The sequence below is a fragment of the Pleurodeles waltl genome, chromosome 10, assembly GCF_031143425.1.
Source record: "Pleurodeles waltl isolate 20211129_DDA chromosome 10, aPleWal1.hap1.20221129, whole genome shotgun sequence".
NCBI classification, from domain to species: Eukaryota; Metazoa; Chordata; class Amphibia; order Caudata; family Salamandridae; genus Pleurodeles; species Pleurodeles waltl.
The window spans coordinates 56,770,827-56,791,152 of NC_090449.1; the positions used below are offsets into that span (position 1 = coordinate 56,770,827).

At 44.9% G+C, this 20,326-nt stretch overlaps 1 protein-coding gene across 2 annotated transcripts in view; it reads right to left on the reverse strand.

Annotated features, from left to right (window-relative positions):
* SYN1 (synapsin I) overlaps window positions 1-20,326 on the reverse strand; it is a 391,962-nt gene that overhangs the window by 237,147 nt on the left and 134,489 nt on the right. For both annotated transcript variants that reach the window (XM_069209651.1, XM_069209650.1), the window contains exons 2-5: window positions 18,401-18,458; window positions 8,899-8,990; window positions 6,957-7,113; window positions 4,008-4,097 (exon numbers count right to left, since the gene is read on the reverse strand). In XM_069209651.1, coding sequence (XP_069065752.1) covers window positions 4,008-4,097; window positions 6,957-7,113; window positions 8,899-8,990; window positions 18,401-18,458 — 397 coding nt within the window. The remainder of the gene's footprint in view (window positions 1-4,007; window positions 4,098-6,956; window positions 7,114-8,898; window positions 8,991-18,400; window positions 18,459-20,326) is intronic.

Sequence of the window (20,326 nt, forward strand, 5' to 3'; positions counted from 1 at the left end):
GCCAGTAGGTCTCACCTATGCAAGAGACAATGGTTTTGCAAATGTGTTTTAGCCATGTTGTACATCAGCATGTCTCAAAAAAACAAATAATAATAAAAAAAAAGCAATGGCCAGCAGTTGCCTTGGCAACTTTCTTATAGGTCCACCAAATCTCTCCACTCCTCACATCACTGTACATCCTTAACTTCAAGTTTTCTTTTTGTGCTTAGTCCTATTGTCTGCATCCAGAGCTCTCTTTATGATTTGAGGGTCTTTTAAAATTGATGTCCCTTCCCCTCATCCAACGTTTGCCTCGCGTCCTCTCTAACCTTTTTAGTATTTGTCTCTTCAATGTTTAGCTACCGTCTAATGTACGGTCATCCAGTTCAGCTCTTTAAGTGCAAAGCACTGTATTCCCTTTTATCTCCAGTACAATTAATGCATCAAACTGTTGCTTCTTCCCATGTTTACCCACTTTTCAATCGTGTTTTTATTTTTTTATATATATATAATTTTTATTTTTATTCTTCTTCTTCCTCTAAAATCTGTTGTATGACCGTGGCTCCACTCTGCTTTCCAGCTAGTGTTGACCTAACATCAACACTATGATTTTCAGCCTTAGAAGCTTTTACATTTTTGCATCTCAAATGCCCCTCTGACCTGTTCAGCCATCAAAGTAAGCCAAGCTGGTTCTACGCTCTGTGGCCTAGCAAATAGCCTACTTCCACAAAAGGCAGAGGCGGCATGATCTGTTTAACTGCCTTTCACACCTATTGATCTGAATTGAAATCCTGTCTATAGCACTTGAATGAAAATCATGAGATTCTCTACAAATCACCCTGTGTCTACAATTGTAAAATATTAAATGAAAATCTGCTATACAACGATGCACAACTGAATGGTGCACGGTCTCATACTGACCCAGGTACCCAGGCACATTAAAGTTTGCTCATCCACATGCTACTTCTTTGGTAACTTTCCAACACTTTTGGTCTGTGTTGCATGTCACTTTAGACCTGCAACTTGAATGTCTATGGCCCTAGCTACACTTCTAGTTTCAATGTAGGTACACAAAGACGTATCTGTAACAACAACAACCTTTCAATAATTATTTACAAAATAAAGGCTTATGGAGTTTCACCTTTGTAAAGCGAGTTTCGATTATGAAAATTCCGCCAGTATAATGGGTTTACATTTTTACAAACTAATAGTGTTGCTGGTATTTGGGTGTTTCAGGAAAAGCTGCCCTGGACTCAAAATTCATCAATTTCAATGTGTTCATTTACCACTTGGGGATAGTTTTCCATCTTGGAAGCAGTCACAATTGGCTCACTGTCCAGGGCAGAAATGCATTTCAGGACTGGTTTGGAACCCCCAATATGTGCAAATACTAGGGGTGGGCGGAGTTGTACTTAGTGGAATTCCACTGAGTTGCACAAAAACTCTGATATTCTGCGGAGTTCCGCCTACCCCGTTTTTGAAGCGTCTTGGAGGCAGGCACCATTGAGGGACCATGAATCATGCATACATGAACAGTTTCAAGGTGCTAGGGGAAACTGCTGATATTCAGCGCATATAACATCCACTCCCTTTGTTCATGTGCAAAGTTTATGACACTTAAACAACTCAGCCCCAGCTCCCCCACTTCCCTCAACCTCCTCTTACCTGACATCAGGTTGGGACTGGGGTTGACAAGTGACGCCACAGGCGAACCTCCTACCATTGCAAAAGATGCCCGGCAGTGGCCAGCTCGTACACATGGTGATGGCTAAGTGGGTAGGGTAAGCCCACCATGCTGCCCAAGGAGCCCCAAACTGGGCATGCAAGTGCTTGAGGATGTGGCTGTCCATCATGTCTGGCCCAAAGGGCAGTAGTCTGAGCCTGCAAGGCAGACACTGGCCAGCGTGGCCGGGAGGGGGGTATGCTGCCCACCCAAGGGGCCACCACTGAATTAATTAGCCTGGGTTTGGGGAGTGCTGGAGCCAATCACAGAGTGCCTCAGCGTGAATGCACAGACGGGCATGGGATTGCTAATTAGAGAACCCGTTCTGGGAAAGGATTAAACAGCCTGGAAAAGCAGGTCATGGGAAAGTGGTCTTTATGTGGCTGGGGCTACCTATTCCTGGTGGGATTTCTCTTCCGGGGTGAATGAGGCTGTCATTTCCTGGTGGAAAGTCTTTTTTTTTCAGAGCAGGTTTTTGATCTTCACAGGCCAATGGCAGGCCTTATTTTTATGCTGTAAAAGGGGTGACTGCCGGTAAACTCTGCCATGCGGTGGCCAACTGAGTTTTTACTGAACTCTGCCCTCCAATCAGAGCGTGAAGTAGCAAAAGTCTGTGAACTCTGCCGGCGGAGCAACGTTTACTGCCCAGCCCTAGCAAATACACATTTATGTCAAGTGTCCCTACCATAAAATTGCCACCTGTTGGGAATTCTGCATGCATACATTACATGGAAGTGAGGTACTACGGGAAAACAAATCCTGTATTCCAGGAATAGTACTGGAATTCTTTGAGAATGCCATAAAGTAGAATGTTTGACGAACATTTAAGGGGGCGTTGGACCTATAGGAGAACATTCTCGACATTTTTTTTGTGGTTACTTTTGTGAACTGAGCCAGCTGAAAACAGAAGGATTTGCTGTTTCCTTTAGTGAAGAGCCTGTTCTGTCCCTACATTGCTGTTTGGCTGATGCCATAGCTATGCCAGCTCTACATGGGAACTTGTGCCTCTTTCTTAATTAGAAAAAAAGTTTTTATTCACGGGCATAACTCGCAAGGATTCCACCAAGTCAAGAGAATCCGTTGTGGTGTCTCTATAAAGAAGTTGCTTTTTAAAACTACTGTCTAAGGTGCCAGAGAGAATGAATACTTCAGGAACCACTGCCTGTCCATGCAAGCACGACCTGAGAGCTATGTTTTCCACCAGCTGGACCTTGGTGATGGGCAAAAGAGATAGTGCAATGTCTTTCCAGCCTCTGAAGCAGAGTTCTAGAAAAGGTGGTCGGGCATACTCCGTTCTGTGCACAGAAGTGAAATTTCCCCGCCAAAACAGCTGGGATCTCAGTCGCAGTATTCATGAATGGGACCTTTGTCTTTTTTTTTTTAATCAAAAATATTTGTCCTGAATGTTATTAATTTCAGGTGGTGGACCTCATTAGAAAATGTTCGCTGGTGTGGTCGTTACTAGAACTACCGTCAGAATGTAAAAGGGGCAACCATTGAGTGAGGCCCCGTATGTTTGAACTGCTGATGTTTTGGTCCCGGTTGATGCTCTGTAGTGTAGGAGTGTCCAGCAGCATCCTGTGTCGTGACTTTGCTTTGTTCCTGTTTAACCTCTGCAGCTCCTCAGTCTTTGGGATTCTAGGTCCATTATTTCCCTATTGAACCTGTGCAGATCCTTAGCATAGGAGAGTTGAGGTTCACGATGTCGCTGGAGACCGTATGTGAGTCCTTAGGGAATCTGTGAAGAGCAGCATCCTGAGTCTGGACCTTCCCATGTTCCTCTTGAGCCTTTGTGGCTCAAAGGGAGTCTAGCTACTCTGTCCCTGTTGAACCTGTGTGGATCCTTAGCTTAGAGGAGGGTCACTTCACTATTTCATGGTGCACAAGTGTGCACCATAGCTATCGGCTTCTAGCAGCATCCTGTGTCGGGGCTTTGATATGTTCCTGCTGAACCTGTGCATCTCCTTAGTCTAAGGTCTGTCTAGCTTCACTATGTCTCCGTTGAACCTGTGAGTTCCTTGGCCTAGGAGGTTCTAGCTACACAACGTCCCTGAGAACCAATGGGTTCCTAAGCTCAGGAGAGATCAGCTTCACGACATCTCTGGTGAACCTGTGGGTTCCTTGGCATAGGAGAATCTACCTTCAGTACATCTCTTGTGACATGTGGGTCTCTTGGTCTTGGTCTCCCTGTTGAACCTGTGTGGCTCATTGGCCTGGATCAGGTGTTGCTACGGATGGCAGTGTAGTGCAGCGTACATGTTACTGATCTCAGAGTACAGAGTGGAGCACTTCCCCCTGGACTCACCATCTCCTTGTAGTTGGGGTAATAGGTCTGGTCAATGAGAGGAAACTCTTCTGCTCCCAGCTTCTTCTGGAGACGCACCATCTGTGAAAACTGGGGTGGAGGACCGGTGGAGAGAAAGAGAGAAACAAAAAACAAGGAAACAAAGAAGAACCTTCAGATGGTATTGACTTACATCTTGAGCACATGGCTAGTCTCTTTCAACACAGAACCATCATGTACAATGATCCATTTCACATAGAGAACTAAGGGTCTAGTGAGCTAATACTATGTCTCGTATATATATATATATATATATATATATATATATAAAAAACTAAATACATACAGTAAATAATTCTCACTCCACTGAGTGATTAGTGCCTCATACATATGTATCCGTACACTGAGTGGCTATGCTATCTATTATATGGCACTCTATACACTGAGTTATTAATTGCCTTATATCGAATCTTGCACACAGTGAGTGATCATTCGTTATGTTCATAAAGTGGCTGATCATTCTGTCTCGTATATGGAACTAAATACACAGTGAGTGATCATTGTCTTGTATGAAAATATACAGGCAGTGATCATGGAGTCTCATGAAACGATATGCAGGGATATTGATCGCTCCATCATGTATATGGACCTAAGTCTACCCAATGAGTGATCGCTGTCTCGTACATGAAACTTTATAAACGGTGAGTGATCACTTCCTCTGGTATATGGACATGTGTATATAGAACGAGTGGCCACTCCATTGCATGTGGACTGTACCACTGTATGCACAGTGAGTGGTGACTCTGGGCCTGATTTCGAGTTTGGCGGACGCGTTACTCAATTACAAATGTGATGGATAGCCGATCCGCCATATTATGATCTCCATAGGATACAAAGGGGTCATAATACGGCTGATGGGATATCTGTCACGTTTGTGATGAAGTAACCCCATCCGCCAGACTCTAAATCAGGCCCTTCGTCTCTGACATGGAACTATATATATATATATATATATATATATATATATATACACACACACACACACACACACACACACACACACACTGACACACTGTATGATCACTGACTCATATAGGGAACTATTTTACTACATATACAGTGACTGATCAGACCATCTCATGGAGTACTGTGTATATACAGTGAGTGATAATTCTCACACATGGCACTATAAGCACAGTGGCTTGTCACTGTCTGATACATGGAACTATATTTACACATTGACTGATCACTGTCTCATACATGGAATGATATAACACCTCTATCTGGTATTTGACTATATACACGGTGGGTAATCATTGGGGGAGCCCTACCCCTGAACTCCTTCCCCATTACTCTCTGGGGAGGGAGGATGGGTGTGTCCCACCCTTGAACTCCATGCTAATCACGGTCCTTTGGGGTGGGTGAGGAACCCCACCTTTGAACTCCCGCCCCTTTGCTGTCCATGGAGGGGTTGGTGGAGAAGCCCCGCCCCACCATCCCCATTACTGCCCGGGGCGCCGGTACTCACTGATTTTCACCCTCATCTTAGAAACCATCTGAAGAGTATTGTCTTTCCTGTGTCCACACTGCTGGGCACTCTTCCAACACACTTTAATTTTATAACTTTTCTCATGGCGGTGTTTCGCAGTGACCTAGTAGCTCATTGTACATTCCTTTGGCAAAGGCCATTGCTAAATGCAGTGTTATTAAATGGAATGAAACCACTGGCCGCGTCTCGGGGATCGTAAATGCAGTGGGGTGCACAGGGACTACACCGGCCTTTAAGTGGAAATCCATTCACAGGAGTCAGTCTTCGTGAAGCCCCAGAGATGGGTCGATCAGTCGCTGAGGTGATGGGGAAAGAGCTATCTAGCTCTCCTCTCTCTAGACAGTGAATTATACGCATGTCCTACTTTGAAATGCATTGGTAGACCTCATACAGTCCTTTATGTTATGTTAAATAAACTTATAAAGTGTGTAGGTGGCCCAACAAAAGGGCTTCCAAGCACTAGCCACTGTACTCAAGAACTACATTAAAGCAGCTAACTGAAAGCACCTCCTAATTGCCTAAGAGCCAGGTTTTGAGCTTTTTTTCAAAAAAATCAAAGTGAGTCTGGATATTTCTTAGCTCGAGAGGAAAACTGTTCCAGCAGGCCGGCGCTAATACCCGAAAGGAGAGGCTGCTGGCCGTTTCCTGTGGAACTATCTGCAACTATATACTCAGTAAGTGACCATACAGTGCGTCATGTGGATTTCTAAACTGTGAGTGATCGTAGAGTTCCTTATAGAAACCTATGGTCAGCCACCAGCTGTGCCAGTGTTTTATGAGTATGTATATTCACATAATAAACATGCATAACTTCATATTGACCCATGGACCATAAGTGATTTGTGACCCCTCTAGACTATAACTTTGGTGTTTCTTTATCGTTATGTGGGACTGAGCTTGCTTTGACTGACTTTGCATTCCTTCATGTGGACCTATGGACCGTGAGTGATGGACAGGGCTTGATGACCCCTTTATAATACCACTATGCTTGCATCCCCATTCCTATGAGGAATTGTTCTCGCAGTGAGTGATCATACATTCCTTCATGTTGTTCCGCAGACACTAAATCATTGGATGGTCTAGATGGCCCCTCGACCTGACCTAGCTTATCTTCTCATTTCGATGAGGAACTGTACTTGCAGTGAATGATCATGTATTCTAAAGGATTGAAGATCATATGGTCCTTTATGACCCCGCTACACCCTGACCGACCCTCCACCACACCGCTGTCCTTGGGAACTTTTATATTATAAGGCGCTGCATTCTATGGAATAAACCCTGAAAACGATGAACCTGTCGACAAAACCTTGACGGTCGTAGTCCACCCGGTCTTATGTGTAACACTGACCCGGGGAGATACTCAAAGGACCACTGATCAGCAATAGGTTACAGTTCCCACTCCCCCCCACCGTGCCACTTACCACCCACGGCTTGTCGCAGAAGTTATAGACGGAGTGCAGGGAGTTGACGCTGGGGATGCCGGCATACTGCAGCCCGATCACAATATTTCGGTAGTCTCCATTCTTGGCCATGCTGAAGGCGTGCTGGCGGATCATAACAAAGTCGGGCTTGAGGGATCTGAGAAGGGATGGAGAGGACACTGGATGGAAACCATCTCTCAGTTTGATAATTTATACAGCAATAGCATCAATAACACGTAAGACAACAGAAGACTGTACTGACAAGGCAAGGCTGGACAGGAGGCGGCAAATGGCTTCTCAAATATTTAATGTAGTAGACGTGTATTATGTAGGTTATTGGCTACTTGATTCTTTCGAGGTGTACTAAGCAAGACCAATGGCTCCTACAGTACGTAACACTTTCAAGGTGTCCTAAGTAAGACTATTGGCTCCCTGAGTACTTGATTCTTCCAAGGTGTACTAAGTAAGTTCAATGGCTCCTTCGGTACATAATACTTTCTAGGTGTGTTAAGCAAGGACAATGGTTCCTTCAATACATCAAGCTTTTCAAGAGTATTAAGCGAATTGATTGGCTTTTTGAGCACTTGCTACTTTTCAAGTGTAAGCCCATTGACTCCTTGGGTCCTTGATATTTTTGAGATATACTATATAAGACCATTTGCTCATTCGGTGATTGATCTGCTCCTGATACCATATAAGGCCATAATCTCATTAGGTACTTGACAGGTTACAGGTGTAGCCCAGTTGCTAATTAGTACTTGGTACTTTCCAGAGTATTAATTAGGGACAATGACTTGTTAATACTTGGTCCTGAATACTGTTTTAGTAAAGTCATTAGCTCACTCGATACTTAGCACTTTCCAGGTGTGCATCGTGAGGCCATTGGCTTGCTAGGTACTGAATATACTGTTGCAAAGCTTCTGCAAATTCAGTCGAACTATTGATTGGATTAACAAAACTTCATGGTATGAAGACTCAGTCTTCTTTTATAATCAGTAAACGTTGGTTCGGCTAGCTCACAGTATCACATCTAAACTCAACCTCCCAAAGTTATAGATGTTGTCGGTAACCTCGATTATGATCACTCTGATTCCCAAGGAATTAGAGGAGGGATCTACCCTTTCGTATGTCAGTTTTGCATGCCCAGGGTGTTACAAGAGAGATGCAACAATACATTTTCAAATGTTTGTTGATAAAATCTAATTCTTGTAAATAAGACATGAACTGTGATTATTAGACAGATGATGCACATTACTGTAACAAGCATTGCTAGGCTGGCGATAAACACAAATATTTCAACCATATTGTTTCGTACTTAATGTTACTCCTACCTAACACTAAGAGTCCTATAATAGTGAGAGGATGGTGATCTAACCCCATACCTTGGTGTAATGTCCCAGGAAGCCAGCCAACACAGCAATTCAAGCACTTCATTCCTTGTTGATTTAAAGCTGAAGAATGTTAGCTCATTGAAAGTAGCCCTCAATTTGCGTGCATTAGGTAATTAAGAACTTAGGAGATAAAGTGCTGTGCCCAGGATCGCTGAATATTTGCGAAGAAGCGAAGCCAAGATTAGTGGATCTAGGTTTTCCAAGGGGGTTGGACGTATATGTACATGGATTCTCCATATTTGAATTAATCACAGTCTGCTAGTCGCTTCATGTCCAGGCTCAGTGAACACAGGTGAGGCATGGGATGGAGTCCCTCGTGCTAGGAAACATTTCACAGAACCCTTCTTACTTATGTATAAGGCATCTGTTGCAACAAGGAAGCTGCTGGATGGCTGCCATTGACATGAGTAGATGGTTCAGGAAGTGGAGGCTGGATCAACTTAACACAAATATTTTGTTGTTGTTTACTGATCAGGTTTCTTTCTTTCCTGGCTTCCCTACTAATACTGCAAGTCCTAAGCCCACAGATTCCAACCAGCTGAGAATCTTACCTCACTGCCTTCACCCCATTCCTCATCACCTCCATGTCCACTGAGAAGTTGCCATTGGCGTGGGCCACCAGGTTGACATCCGCAAAGTCCACCTTCAAAGAGAAACATGCAAGAGAAGAGAGTGAAAAAGGTGCAGGAGGAGTGGGGTGTTTGATTCAGATGCAGACAAGCATGGGATTGGAAAGTGAAAGGCGTCAACGAAGGCTGGGTGTGATCAGCAGGAATTTAGCGACAATGGGGCATTGGTCTGGACTGGGACTGGCCACCCTTACTGAAGTGGTTTCTTGGGTGCAGATAGAGACTCACCAGCTTTTATTCAACAATAGGTTTGGGAAAGGTGTGTATTTGAGGAAGGTTGGGTGTGGTTGAAGCTGTGTTTTGTTGCTGTGCTGTGTAGTGGGCTTATGTGCTGCAGTCTGTTGCCTTAAGCGCTGTGAAAGGATAGGATAGAAAGATACTTGCTGTCACATAGGAAGTAGAAGTGTGGGAATGTGGTGAGTGTGGCTGCAACATGGTAAAGTGAATGTATAAAAGAAGGCTGTTCCCATTGGGTAATTGATTGGGTGGGGTAATGTTTGGTGGTTTCGGTTACCCTAAAGTGAGAGTGTGAATTGAGTATGGAAGGAAGAGCAGAGAAAATGGAAAAAACAGTTGTAAGAGGACCTGATATTGGGATGAAGTTGGTACCGTCACTGCTGGTGTCGGGGCAAGGTGGCGGGTCAGGTCTGGGGGTGACTTGGGACGCAAAACAAAAAAGGGAACAAAAGAAACTTACCTGCCGCATCATCACTCTTCAGGCTCTTCTGCAGGCACAGACTCCCAGCCTACCCTGCAGCCAATCCTGACGCTGCTCTCGTGCTACTGGCAGCATGAGAGCAGCCCCAGGATTGGCCTAAGCACCCTCCATTTGCACTCCCAGGCAGACTGGGAGCCTATGTCTGCTGTTTCCAACCTGGCAAGACAGCTCGGGTTGGAGACAGCTCAGTGCGCATGTCGGTTTGGGCATCCTGAGACAGACTGCCAAACCCACATGTGCACTGAGGGAAGTGCACACTACTCCCCCTCCCTGTCTGTCACCCCCCATGGCCCCACCCCCTTGAAAAATAAAACAGTATTAAACATCTTTTATTATTGTTTTATTTTTCAGGTTTCACAGCTGCTGCTGCTGGTGGGGGTGATGCTCCTCCGCTAAAGCGGAGGACTCGCCGCTGAGTTGGTCAGTAGAGGGTCTACAAGGAGGCACAATTCTGAGGTCGCTAATCAAGGATCAGTTTCGGATCCCCCCAAATGCAGACACACTCTTGCAAAAACCCCTTTCAGTAACAGATGATTTTCAGACATACTGAGGTTTTCCAAGTAAGCTCATATTTCAGCACGAATTATCAAGAGCATATTCTGCAGTATTCTGATGAGCACTTCAGTGGCACAAATACTGTGGTGTATCTTCTGTGGCAGAATAATCTAATGGATGATTGCTGTAACCCTCTAGTAATATAATAGGGTAATAGAGCGCAGCTTTATATTTGATGGGCTGTATTATGAGGAGCACACCCTATGGAACATCATTTCATTTTTAGGGAAAACTAATTTCAAGCAATACCATTAGCTCTACATTATATGTATTGGTGTTTATACAGCCCAAACCTAGCTAGGAAACAACAGTGCGCTGTACATTACAAGGGGTGGGGTTGGGCATGGGCGTAGGAAGTGTGGGGGACGCGGGGGATGTATCCCCCCCAGATTTTGGAGGGTGGGGGACACGGGGGACAAAGGAGGGAGGGGACAAGGGGACAAAATTATTTCCCCTCTCACATCTATTATTCAGAGGGCCATTAGCACACAAAAGCGCTATTTATAATAGCCCTATACGGACCATCCTCCAATCTGATGGGAACAGAATGAAGGTGAGTCCAGAGGCCCCCTGCGCCCTCTGCCCTTTTATTTGTCCTGTTCACAGCTGTGGGCATTAAGGGTGCTCATAAGAACAAAGGGCACGAGGTGAATAAAGGAGTTTTGGATGATCACCTGCTGCCGCCTTGAAGAGGAGCACTGCAGGAGGCCTTCAAGATCAGATGCAAGACAATGAAGAAGATTTAAAGAGAAAACAGAGTCCCATTCACCCTGATGCCTGCAGGCTAGAAAGGAGACTCAGTGAAACACAATATTTGTATTTGCCTAAGATCACACCAGTTGGTGAAACAGTGAAGTCGAGATTGAGCCCAGATTTTACCTTTTCACACAGCAATTTAGCTATTAGAAGGGTATATTTTTCAACATTTATGTTTAATGTTTTGTTATCTAGGTAATGAAGGGCTTGATTACAGCGTGGCTAACAGGGAGAAGCCATATTTCATTTTGGGCCATTATGCCTAACGTTATTTTTTATGTTGTTGTTATTGTTACATACTTCAGCATATTGAAGTATATTATCGTTTCTCTATCTTTTCTTCACTCTTCTCTGAAACAATCTACCCTCTGCCATTGCAAACTACACCACTTTTCTCCACTCTGTGCTACTCTATGCCACTGAAATCTATGCTGTACCACTCCACTCTACTCTGCAGCACTCTACACTACGCCACTGCAATCTATGCCTTCCACTCTAACCATTGTACACTACACCCCTGCACTCTGCCAGTGCACTCTTCACCACTTTACTCAAAACCAATGCATTCTATGCCACTGCACTCTATGCCAATCTACTCTGCACCACAGCACTCTATTCCACTACTTTCAGTGCCACAGCACTCTATGCCACTGCACTCTATGCCACTCTACAATACACCACTGTACTCTGCGACCCTCTAATCTGCTACATTGCATTTTCTGCCACTGAACTCCACGCCACTCTACTCTGCACCACTGCACTCAGTGCCACTGTACTCTGTCCCACTGCACTCTCTTCTGCACCACTGCACTCTAATCTACTCTACACCACTCCACTGTAGGACACTTCACTCTACTTTGAAATCATCTCCTCTATGCCACTGCAATCAACGCAACTCCACTCTATGCTATGCCAGTCTAATCTACCCTGCACCACTCCAATGTACCCTGCGCCACTCCAATCTGCTCTGCACCGCTCTATGATACTGCACTCTACATCACTATGCTCCACTCTGCAACAATCTACTCTTCACCACTATACTGTACTCTGCAGCAACTATATGCCACTCTACACCAATGTACTATATGCCACTACACTCTATGCCACTCTACTCTGCATCATTGCACTCCACCACTGCACTCTACACCAGTCTACTCTACCTTGCACCACTACACTCTACCATGCACAGCATCATTCTATGACACATCACTCTGCCCCACTGCTATCTATGATGTGCACCTCCACTCTGCTCCCCTCTACTCTTCGCCACTCTACGCTACTGCACTGTACGCTAAACCAGTGCAGTCTTCGCCAATGCACTCTACACCACTTTACTCAAACCTAATGCACTCTATACCACTACACTCTACACCAATCTACTGTACTCTATGCCACTTCATTCTAGACCACCCAACTCCACTCTATGACACTTCACTCTGACATTACACTCCATGATACTAGACTCTGACACTCTATTCCATTAAACTCTAACACTTTCTCCACTCTGTAACTCCCTACACAATTCCCTATACGCCACTCCATTCCACTTTACTCCACTCTATGCCACTCCACACCACTCTATGCCACTTCAATCTACGATACTCTACTCAACGCCACTGCACAACCCTCTATGCCACTCCACTATACAACTATGTACTATGCTCAACAACACTCTACCCAACTTTCTCTATGCCAGTTCACGTTACTTTACTTCACTCTACTCCAGTACACTCTCCTTTATGCCTTTCCACTCTGACAGTCTGCCACTCCACTCTATGACACTCTATTACACTGTGACACTACTCCACTCTACTACAACTTTATGGCATTGACGCTTGATTAGAGATTCAGATCTCCATTGATTGCCTTCTCACTCATGAGACGTGAGTCAGATTTATCTTCGCCGTTTTGGTTACAAGCACTCTGTAACCCTTTTAACTCGAGCTTAACGAAGGCTTAGGATGATCCTGATACTGGTTTAGGGGATCGAAGTATCGTCAGCCAAAGTACCTTGACTTGAATTTGTGATATTGTACATAAGATGGCATAAGCATAGGTACTATGAGGTAATTACTTCTTGATTCACTATTTGAGTCATTCTTGTAAAAGTCGGTGTATAAGTGCTTGTAAATCATTATTGTGGATGCTAACCTTGTAGGAAAGTAGCCTTTTTCTAGCTCGCTTACCCCCACATTTGGCCTGTTTGCCAGTGTTTTTGAGTGTGTCTACTGGGATCCTGCTAATCTTTCCCTTAAATTATGGTTGTTGCATACTGGTAACCCAGTATTTCACCCCAAATTGGCATACTGGTGCCCCCTTATAAGTCCCTAGTATATAGTACTTAGGTACCAGGGCATTGGGGTTCCAGGAGATCCATATGGGCTGCAGCATTTCTTTTACCACCATAGGGGGCCCATGCAAAGGCTTCTGCAGGACTGCCATTGCAGCCTGCGTGAAAAGGTGCATGCACCCTTTCACTGCCAGTTACACTGCACCAGGTCACTTATAAGTCACCCCTATGGCAGGCCCTCCAGCCCTGAGGGCAAGGCGCAGAGTACCTGTGTGTGAGGGCACCCCTGCACTAGCAGAGGTGCCCCACGACCTCCAGGACCATTTTCCCAAACTTCATGAGTGCGGGGATGCCATTTTACACGTGGACTGGCAATAGGTCACTACCTATTCCAGCTACATAATGGTAACTCTGAACATAGGTATGTTTGGTATCAAACATGTTTGAATCATACCCCAAGGCTTTTGCACGCATTGGTTGTATGTTTTCATGCACTCTGGGGGCTCTTTAGAGGACCCCCAGTATTGCTATTCTAGCCTTCCGAGGTTTTCCAGGCAACCCCAGCTGCTGCCACCTCTCAGACAGGTTTATGCCCTCCTGTTGTTGAGCAGCTCAAGCCCAGGAAGGCAGAACAAAGGATTTCCTTTGGGAGAGGGGTGTTTAACCCTCCCCCTTTGGAAATAGCTGTTACAGGCTTGGGAGGGGTAGCTTCCTTCCCCAGGCCACTGGAAATGCTTTGAAGGGCACATTTGGTGCCCTCCTGGCATAATCCAGTCCACACCGGTTCAGGTACCCCCAGTCCCTGCTCTGGCACGAAACTGGACAAAGGAAAAAGGAGTGACCACTCCTCTGTCCATCACTACCCCATGGGTGGTGCTCAGATGTCCTCCAGAGGGTCCCTGGGTTTCGCCATCTTGGATTCCAAGTTGGCAGCGAACTCTGGGAGCATCTGAGTGGCCAGTGCCAGCAGGTGGTGTCAGAGCCGTCCCCTGATAGGTGCTTATCTGTTTAGCTGACCAATCCCCTTTTCAGGGCTATTTAGGGTCTGTCCTTTGGGAGGTTCTTCAGATTCAGATTGCAATACTCCAGCAGGAATCCTCTGCATTCGTTACTTCACCTTCTCACCGATGAAACTGCATCTGGACCCTCCAGGAACTCCACAAACTGCAACAACGAAGCAAAGACTACTTCTGCAACATTGTATCTTCAGCTCTTGCCAGCAACTGTTTCCCGGTCGTGCATCCTCAGAGGACAGCCTGTCTTCAGCCTGCACCAGAATCTCCCTTGGACTGAAGGAGTCACTTTCCTGCTTCAGCAGGCACCTCTTTTTAACGACAACTATCTGCGTGGGTCCCCTCTCCTGTCGAGTTGCATGGATCCTGCATCACGGGTGGTGTACTGAAGTGGTCCCAACGGTCTTGACGTCCTACTGTCCAACTTTGGTGGAGGTAAGAGCTTGCCTTCCCACGTAAGACAGTACCTCTGTGCAACACGTGTTTTTCAGTTGCCAAGGCTTGTTGGCATCCTTCTATGAAATTCTTTGTGCACAATGTAGCTCTGGCCCCCAGCACTCCTTCCTGCGATGCACAGCTTCCTGAGTGGTTCTCTGGCAGCGTGGGATTCTTTGTTTTTGTGCTGCGTGGGCCTCCTTTTGCAACTCCTTTGTCCCCGTGCTGGGGGACTCCTGTGTGTGCTGGCTGGTCTTCTGTGGGCTCTCTGAGTTGCTGAGAGCCCCCCTCTGACTCCTCCTCCTGGGTAGAGTCCATCAGGTCCCTCCTTGTACTGGTCAGTGCCATTTTCCGCTAACTGTGAGCTTTGCGTGTCCCAAGGCTTGTTGGCGGAATCCAGCGATGCAAACCAGACTGCAATCATCCATCCGGTGTGGGATATCATCTGCACCAACCAGGAGCCCGCATCCATCTTCTTGGGTGCAGTACTGACTGTTGTTCTTCACCAGTGGTTCTTCTTTTGCCCCTTGATTCGGGTTAGCACGGGCTCCTGGCCTCCCTGGATTCTTCTGTGCTTCTTGGACTTAGTCCCATTCTTCCACAGGTCTTTAGGTCCAGGAATCCACCCTTTGTGTCTTGAAGTATCTTCTGGTTCTTTCATTATCTTCTTTCTCGTGTTCATGTGTGTTCTAGGAAAGTTACTGTGATTTACTCCTGCTTTCCTGGGCTCTGAGGTGGGTTCTATTACTTACCTTTGGTGTTTTCTGATACTCTCAGAGCTCCTCTACACACCACACTTGCCGAGGTGGGAAACCGACATTCGCATTCTACTTTATTAGTATATGGTTTGTGCTTCCCCCAAGCCCATTTCCAACTATTGTGATTTTCACTAATTGCACTGTTTTCTAACTGTTTTTATGCCTATTTCTGCATACTAGTGTATATAATTTGTGTATTACTTACCTCCTAAGGGAGTATAGTCTCTATGATATTTTTGGCATTTGTGTCACTAAAATAAAGTACCTTTATTTTTGTAACACTGAGTATTTTCCTTCATGTGTGTGAGTACTGTGTTACTACAGTGGTATTGCATGAGCTTTGCATGTCTCCTAGTTAGGCCTTGGCTGCTCATCCACACTACCCCTAGAGAGCCTGGCTTCTAGACACTGCCTACATTTCACTAATACTGGATAGCTGGACCTGGTATAGGTACCCAATACAAACCAGGCCAGCCTCCTCCAAACCACTGTGCTATAAAGGTTACTTTTTAAAAATGTTCTTGTTATTGGTGACGTTGAGTCATGCAGATAACTTGTGTAATGCCCGAATACCAGTCTTTCTTGATTTCCCCTGTTAATGTTTTTCCACTACATTTGATCTTTTATATTTTGATTGAATAAATGCATGAAACATTCCATTTGCATACTACTTTAATATCATTGTTTATGGGAGTGGTGTTGCATTTTATTCAAGGGACCCTTGTTCCTTTAAAGTTAGTTTACTGCTCCACTCTAGGACACTCTACTTACTCCATGACACTACGCCACACCAGTCGATGACACATCATTCTCCTTTATGCCATTAACTTTGAGCCATGATGAATAGTAGTCTTACTAGTGTACAGCACGGCTAAAACACATTGGCAAAGGCAATAGAACTTGCATAGGCGAGACCTATTGGCTTTGCCAATGCTTGTTTATAAGGTATGAACTTCAAGGTGACTTGCAATATCCTTATATACGCAGGGGGTATTTTACCCCATATAATACATGGTCACACCATCAACTTTCCCACAAACCACTTAAACCCTTAGTGCATAGCTTCTGTCATTCCAAGCTATCAAAGTAGAGCAGAAGAAAGAAAAGCAACATTCCATTTGCTGCTTTAAACCGCTGCATTAATTATGCTCTGCGACCTGATCTGCCTTTTACCTTGGCTGCTGGCTCTTGCAGAAGGCATTGCAATGTCAGAACTCGACTGTAATAACCCTATCATAGTCATTTTCTGATGTCTTTTCTTTATAATCAGTGAACGTCTTTTCTTTATACGCAGTGACTTGGTGCATCACAAACAGCTGATTCTAAAGAAATTAGTGACTGTAGTTTATACAGAGATTAGAGAATCCATGTTTATATAGCCTGTAACTCCAAGAGCGTCTTCAGTTGAAATGCTTCTAGTTATGACTGATGTGGAGCTGAGCTGCCCAAGATCACACACAGGAGTAGAAGTGTTATCAGAACTCTGGTTTCCGAGCACAGTTTACAACTGTTGTACCTAATCGCTTTTGATATCTCCAGTGCGGTTCCAATTGGCATGAGGCGAGGGGCATGATGGGTGTGGGGCGCAAAGGGTATGTTCTTCCTCTTTACCCTCCTACCTTGATTTGCTTGGTGCACGAAGATGCAGGGTTAATCAACATGTTATTTTCACATTTGAGCTAATTACTTTGTGAATGTAAATAACAATAAAGGATACTTTCAGACTGTGAAACATGCCTTCCTTTCTCCCTATTTCCTTCCAATATATATGATTATGTATATTTATCGGAGCCTGCAGTTCGTAAACAACGAGCGCTTTGTATAGGGTTGATTGAAAGTCCCCAAGGCTGTCCCTGTCCCCCCCAGAAATTTATTGTCTCCAACGCCCCTGGGGTTGGGAGACGAATCTTGTACATCAAGGGAGGATTACCAAATACATTATGCATCTTTAGGCACAGGGAGCCTAAGTCACTTGCCCAAAATTTCACAATGTTGAGCTGACACTGATGCTGGGACCTGGACCGAGGTCCCCAAGTCCCAAAGTCAGCCGCTCCAGTTGCTAAGCCACATCTCCTCCCAAACATTCTGTAACGTTGTCACTGCGGCAGGCAGGCATCTTATTCTGGGGTCAGTCCTGGCAAACGTCATGCTGCCCCTGCGAGTGCCATGCATACAGCTCTACCCACTTTTAATCTAGTACGAATGCCTTTTCATTCTGCTAAGGGGTTTTCCTCATTGTACATCCAATGTTGTATGTCAGAATATCGTGCACAAAAATATTGTAGTATCAAAGTACCATAGCCGGAGTATCATGAAGGTAAATAAGTTTTACAATTCTTATCTGTGCATCTATATATCTTTCGCAGTTTTTTTCTTTACATAGCATGGCCTTGGCCAAAAGGCATTAGAGCAGTCTATAAGAGAACCAGATTATGTTACACATTTTCTTAGACACGGGGAGATTACATGATTTGTTCCCAAGCACAAGATGTCGAGCAAAGGCCAGATCCAACCTGGCTCCACCTTCAAGGTGCTTGTGCGGACTTAAGGATAGTAACTCAGTCCTACTAATTAAGTAAATGTATATTCTGACCATGGCTTTTTAGTAACGTGGCATTAAAACCCTCAGGGGCTGAATTAGATTTCCGCGGTTGGTTACTCAGTTACAATGGTGACAGGTAGTCCGCCCGCCAAAATATAAATTTCATTATATCCTATGGGATTTATATTTCTGCGGATGGGCTGTCCGTCAGCATTGTGACGGAACCTCCCGTCTGCTGAAATCTAAAGCAGGCCTTTCGTCTTAAGGTAATCTGACCACATATTGCTGTGCCACTTTCGGAACAAGGAATTTCTCTATTTAGCGACGTAAGTGTCAGGATAACCAAACAGCACTCACCTGCTCCACTTTGATATCATACTCTCCGTGAACTTTCTTTCCTTTGAAAAGTTTTGGCCTAAGAGACGAAATTAGATGTAAAGTCAATTAGACACACACAACATTTTATTCTTCGTTCATCTACAGAGAGTACACACAAAACCACACAAGGTAAATTATAAAATATGTTCACTTTGTAAACTCTTGGAAGGCTATGTCAAGTGAACATAAGTGAAACTGAAGAGAAAAACCGACCAAGCTCATACATAAGAAGGAAGAACAAACATTCAATGCCTAGATTGTATTATTCACACATGTTAAAAACTTGGCCCATTGTAGGTTGCAGATGTCGTTTATATTTCCAAGGGAAATGGTAAGTCACCCCCAGGCTGCCTGCTTGATGAGGTTTAAGCACATGCAATGAATGGCTGCTCGGTGTCCAGCTGCTAATGGATACTGGTCTCTTTTAACGTCAACTAACTTCCTCTGGCGTCTTTTAAGGCGTATTAATAATGAATGGGTGCACACAAGACCACACTTTTTCACTTACGTGAACCTGAAGTCGCTCCCTAGCGCTTGTGTAATACAACCAGTGCGTGCTGACGGAAGCACGCCCCTTGAATGGAATTCTTGCTCTGTTCTCTGTGGCTTCAGAAAAATCTAAAACCCACGGGTAATGTAAAATGCGTAAGTAAAAAAAAAATGGCAGGGACCCAAAGGTTTTCTCAGAAGACCATTGGTGGAGTAGAGGAATGTTGGAGTTATCAAATACAAAAGCTGCCTAGTCTTGATTTCACCTCATGCCTCTTTCTTCACCCAAACTACAAATTATTGGCTCCTTAAGTAATTCTTTTCGGTTCTTCATTCAGGCCATCTCCATTTGTCACTCTCTCCATCTTTCCATCCCTCTTTCTGCCTTTCTCCCTCCTGCTCAGGCTCAAATTCGGAAGAGAAATAATAATCCTGGTTCACAAACAAGAGTGCCGTTGCCCGCCACCATGAGCCACCCTCACAAATAAAGCAATGCCGAGGACCTTGGGCGGTTACGTGTGGTAAATTGACCAAGTCCTGCAACCTAATCAGCATAAGAGGGATTACTATCTTTACTCTGACTTCACAAGGACTCTCTTTAATGTGCCCACTTCATATGTCATTCATGTGAGGGCAAGGCTGAAAACCGTCAACACACGCACATGCACTCCACCATTCAATGTAGACCTCATTCAAAGCATCCTCATCACGCCAGGCTCCTACTGGCATCCCATTACCTCCGCACCATCTTCCTTGATCCAGTCCTTACCTGTGAGGTTCCATCTCCGTCCGGCAGAACCTGCTCACTAGCTGATCTGAAAATCCTCTGGTCTGCCATTACCCAGCAGTCAGTAGAAAAGGGAAGATCACTGACATCACTTCCTGTCTACTTACAAGCTAACTTCAACAATGGACTCGGAGTAATGAAGATTACCAGTAAGTAACCAGGAGATTCCCTCTCATCACCCACTAGCTTTGACATCAGACTCTATATTCTCATCACACCTCGGACGCTCTCATCACACACCCTTTGCTTTCTTCACACCTCACATGTCGGCAGCACACCCACGACCACCGATCGTCTGCCGTCACGCCAATGCCCTCCAATCACACCCTTCACCCAAGATCCTTCCAGGGCACCTGCAATACATCATTCATCCTCTTCTCTGCGCGACTGCAGTACACGTCTCTTGCGCTCTCTGCATCCTGTACAAAAAAAACTTACCCTTTGCATCCTATTGTCACCAAGTTCCCTTTACCTTCAGGTGTGTCGATAAAGGAAAACACAAGTAACCTTTTCACACTACTAAAGCCAAAACTATTCGGTTTGTCAACACGTGTTATCCGAGACCTTTTAATTTTAATTAAACTATATGTATAATATATTCATTTATAGGGACCTTAAGCGAGCCTTAT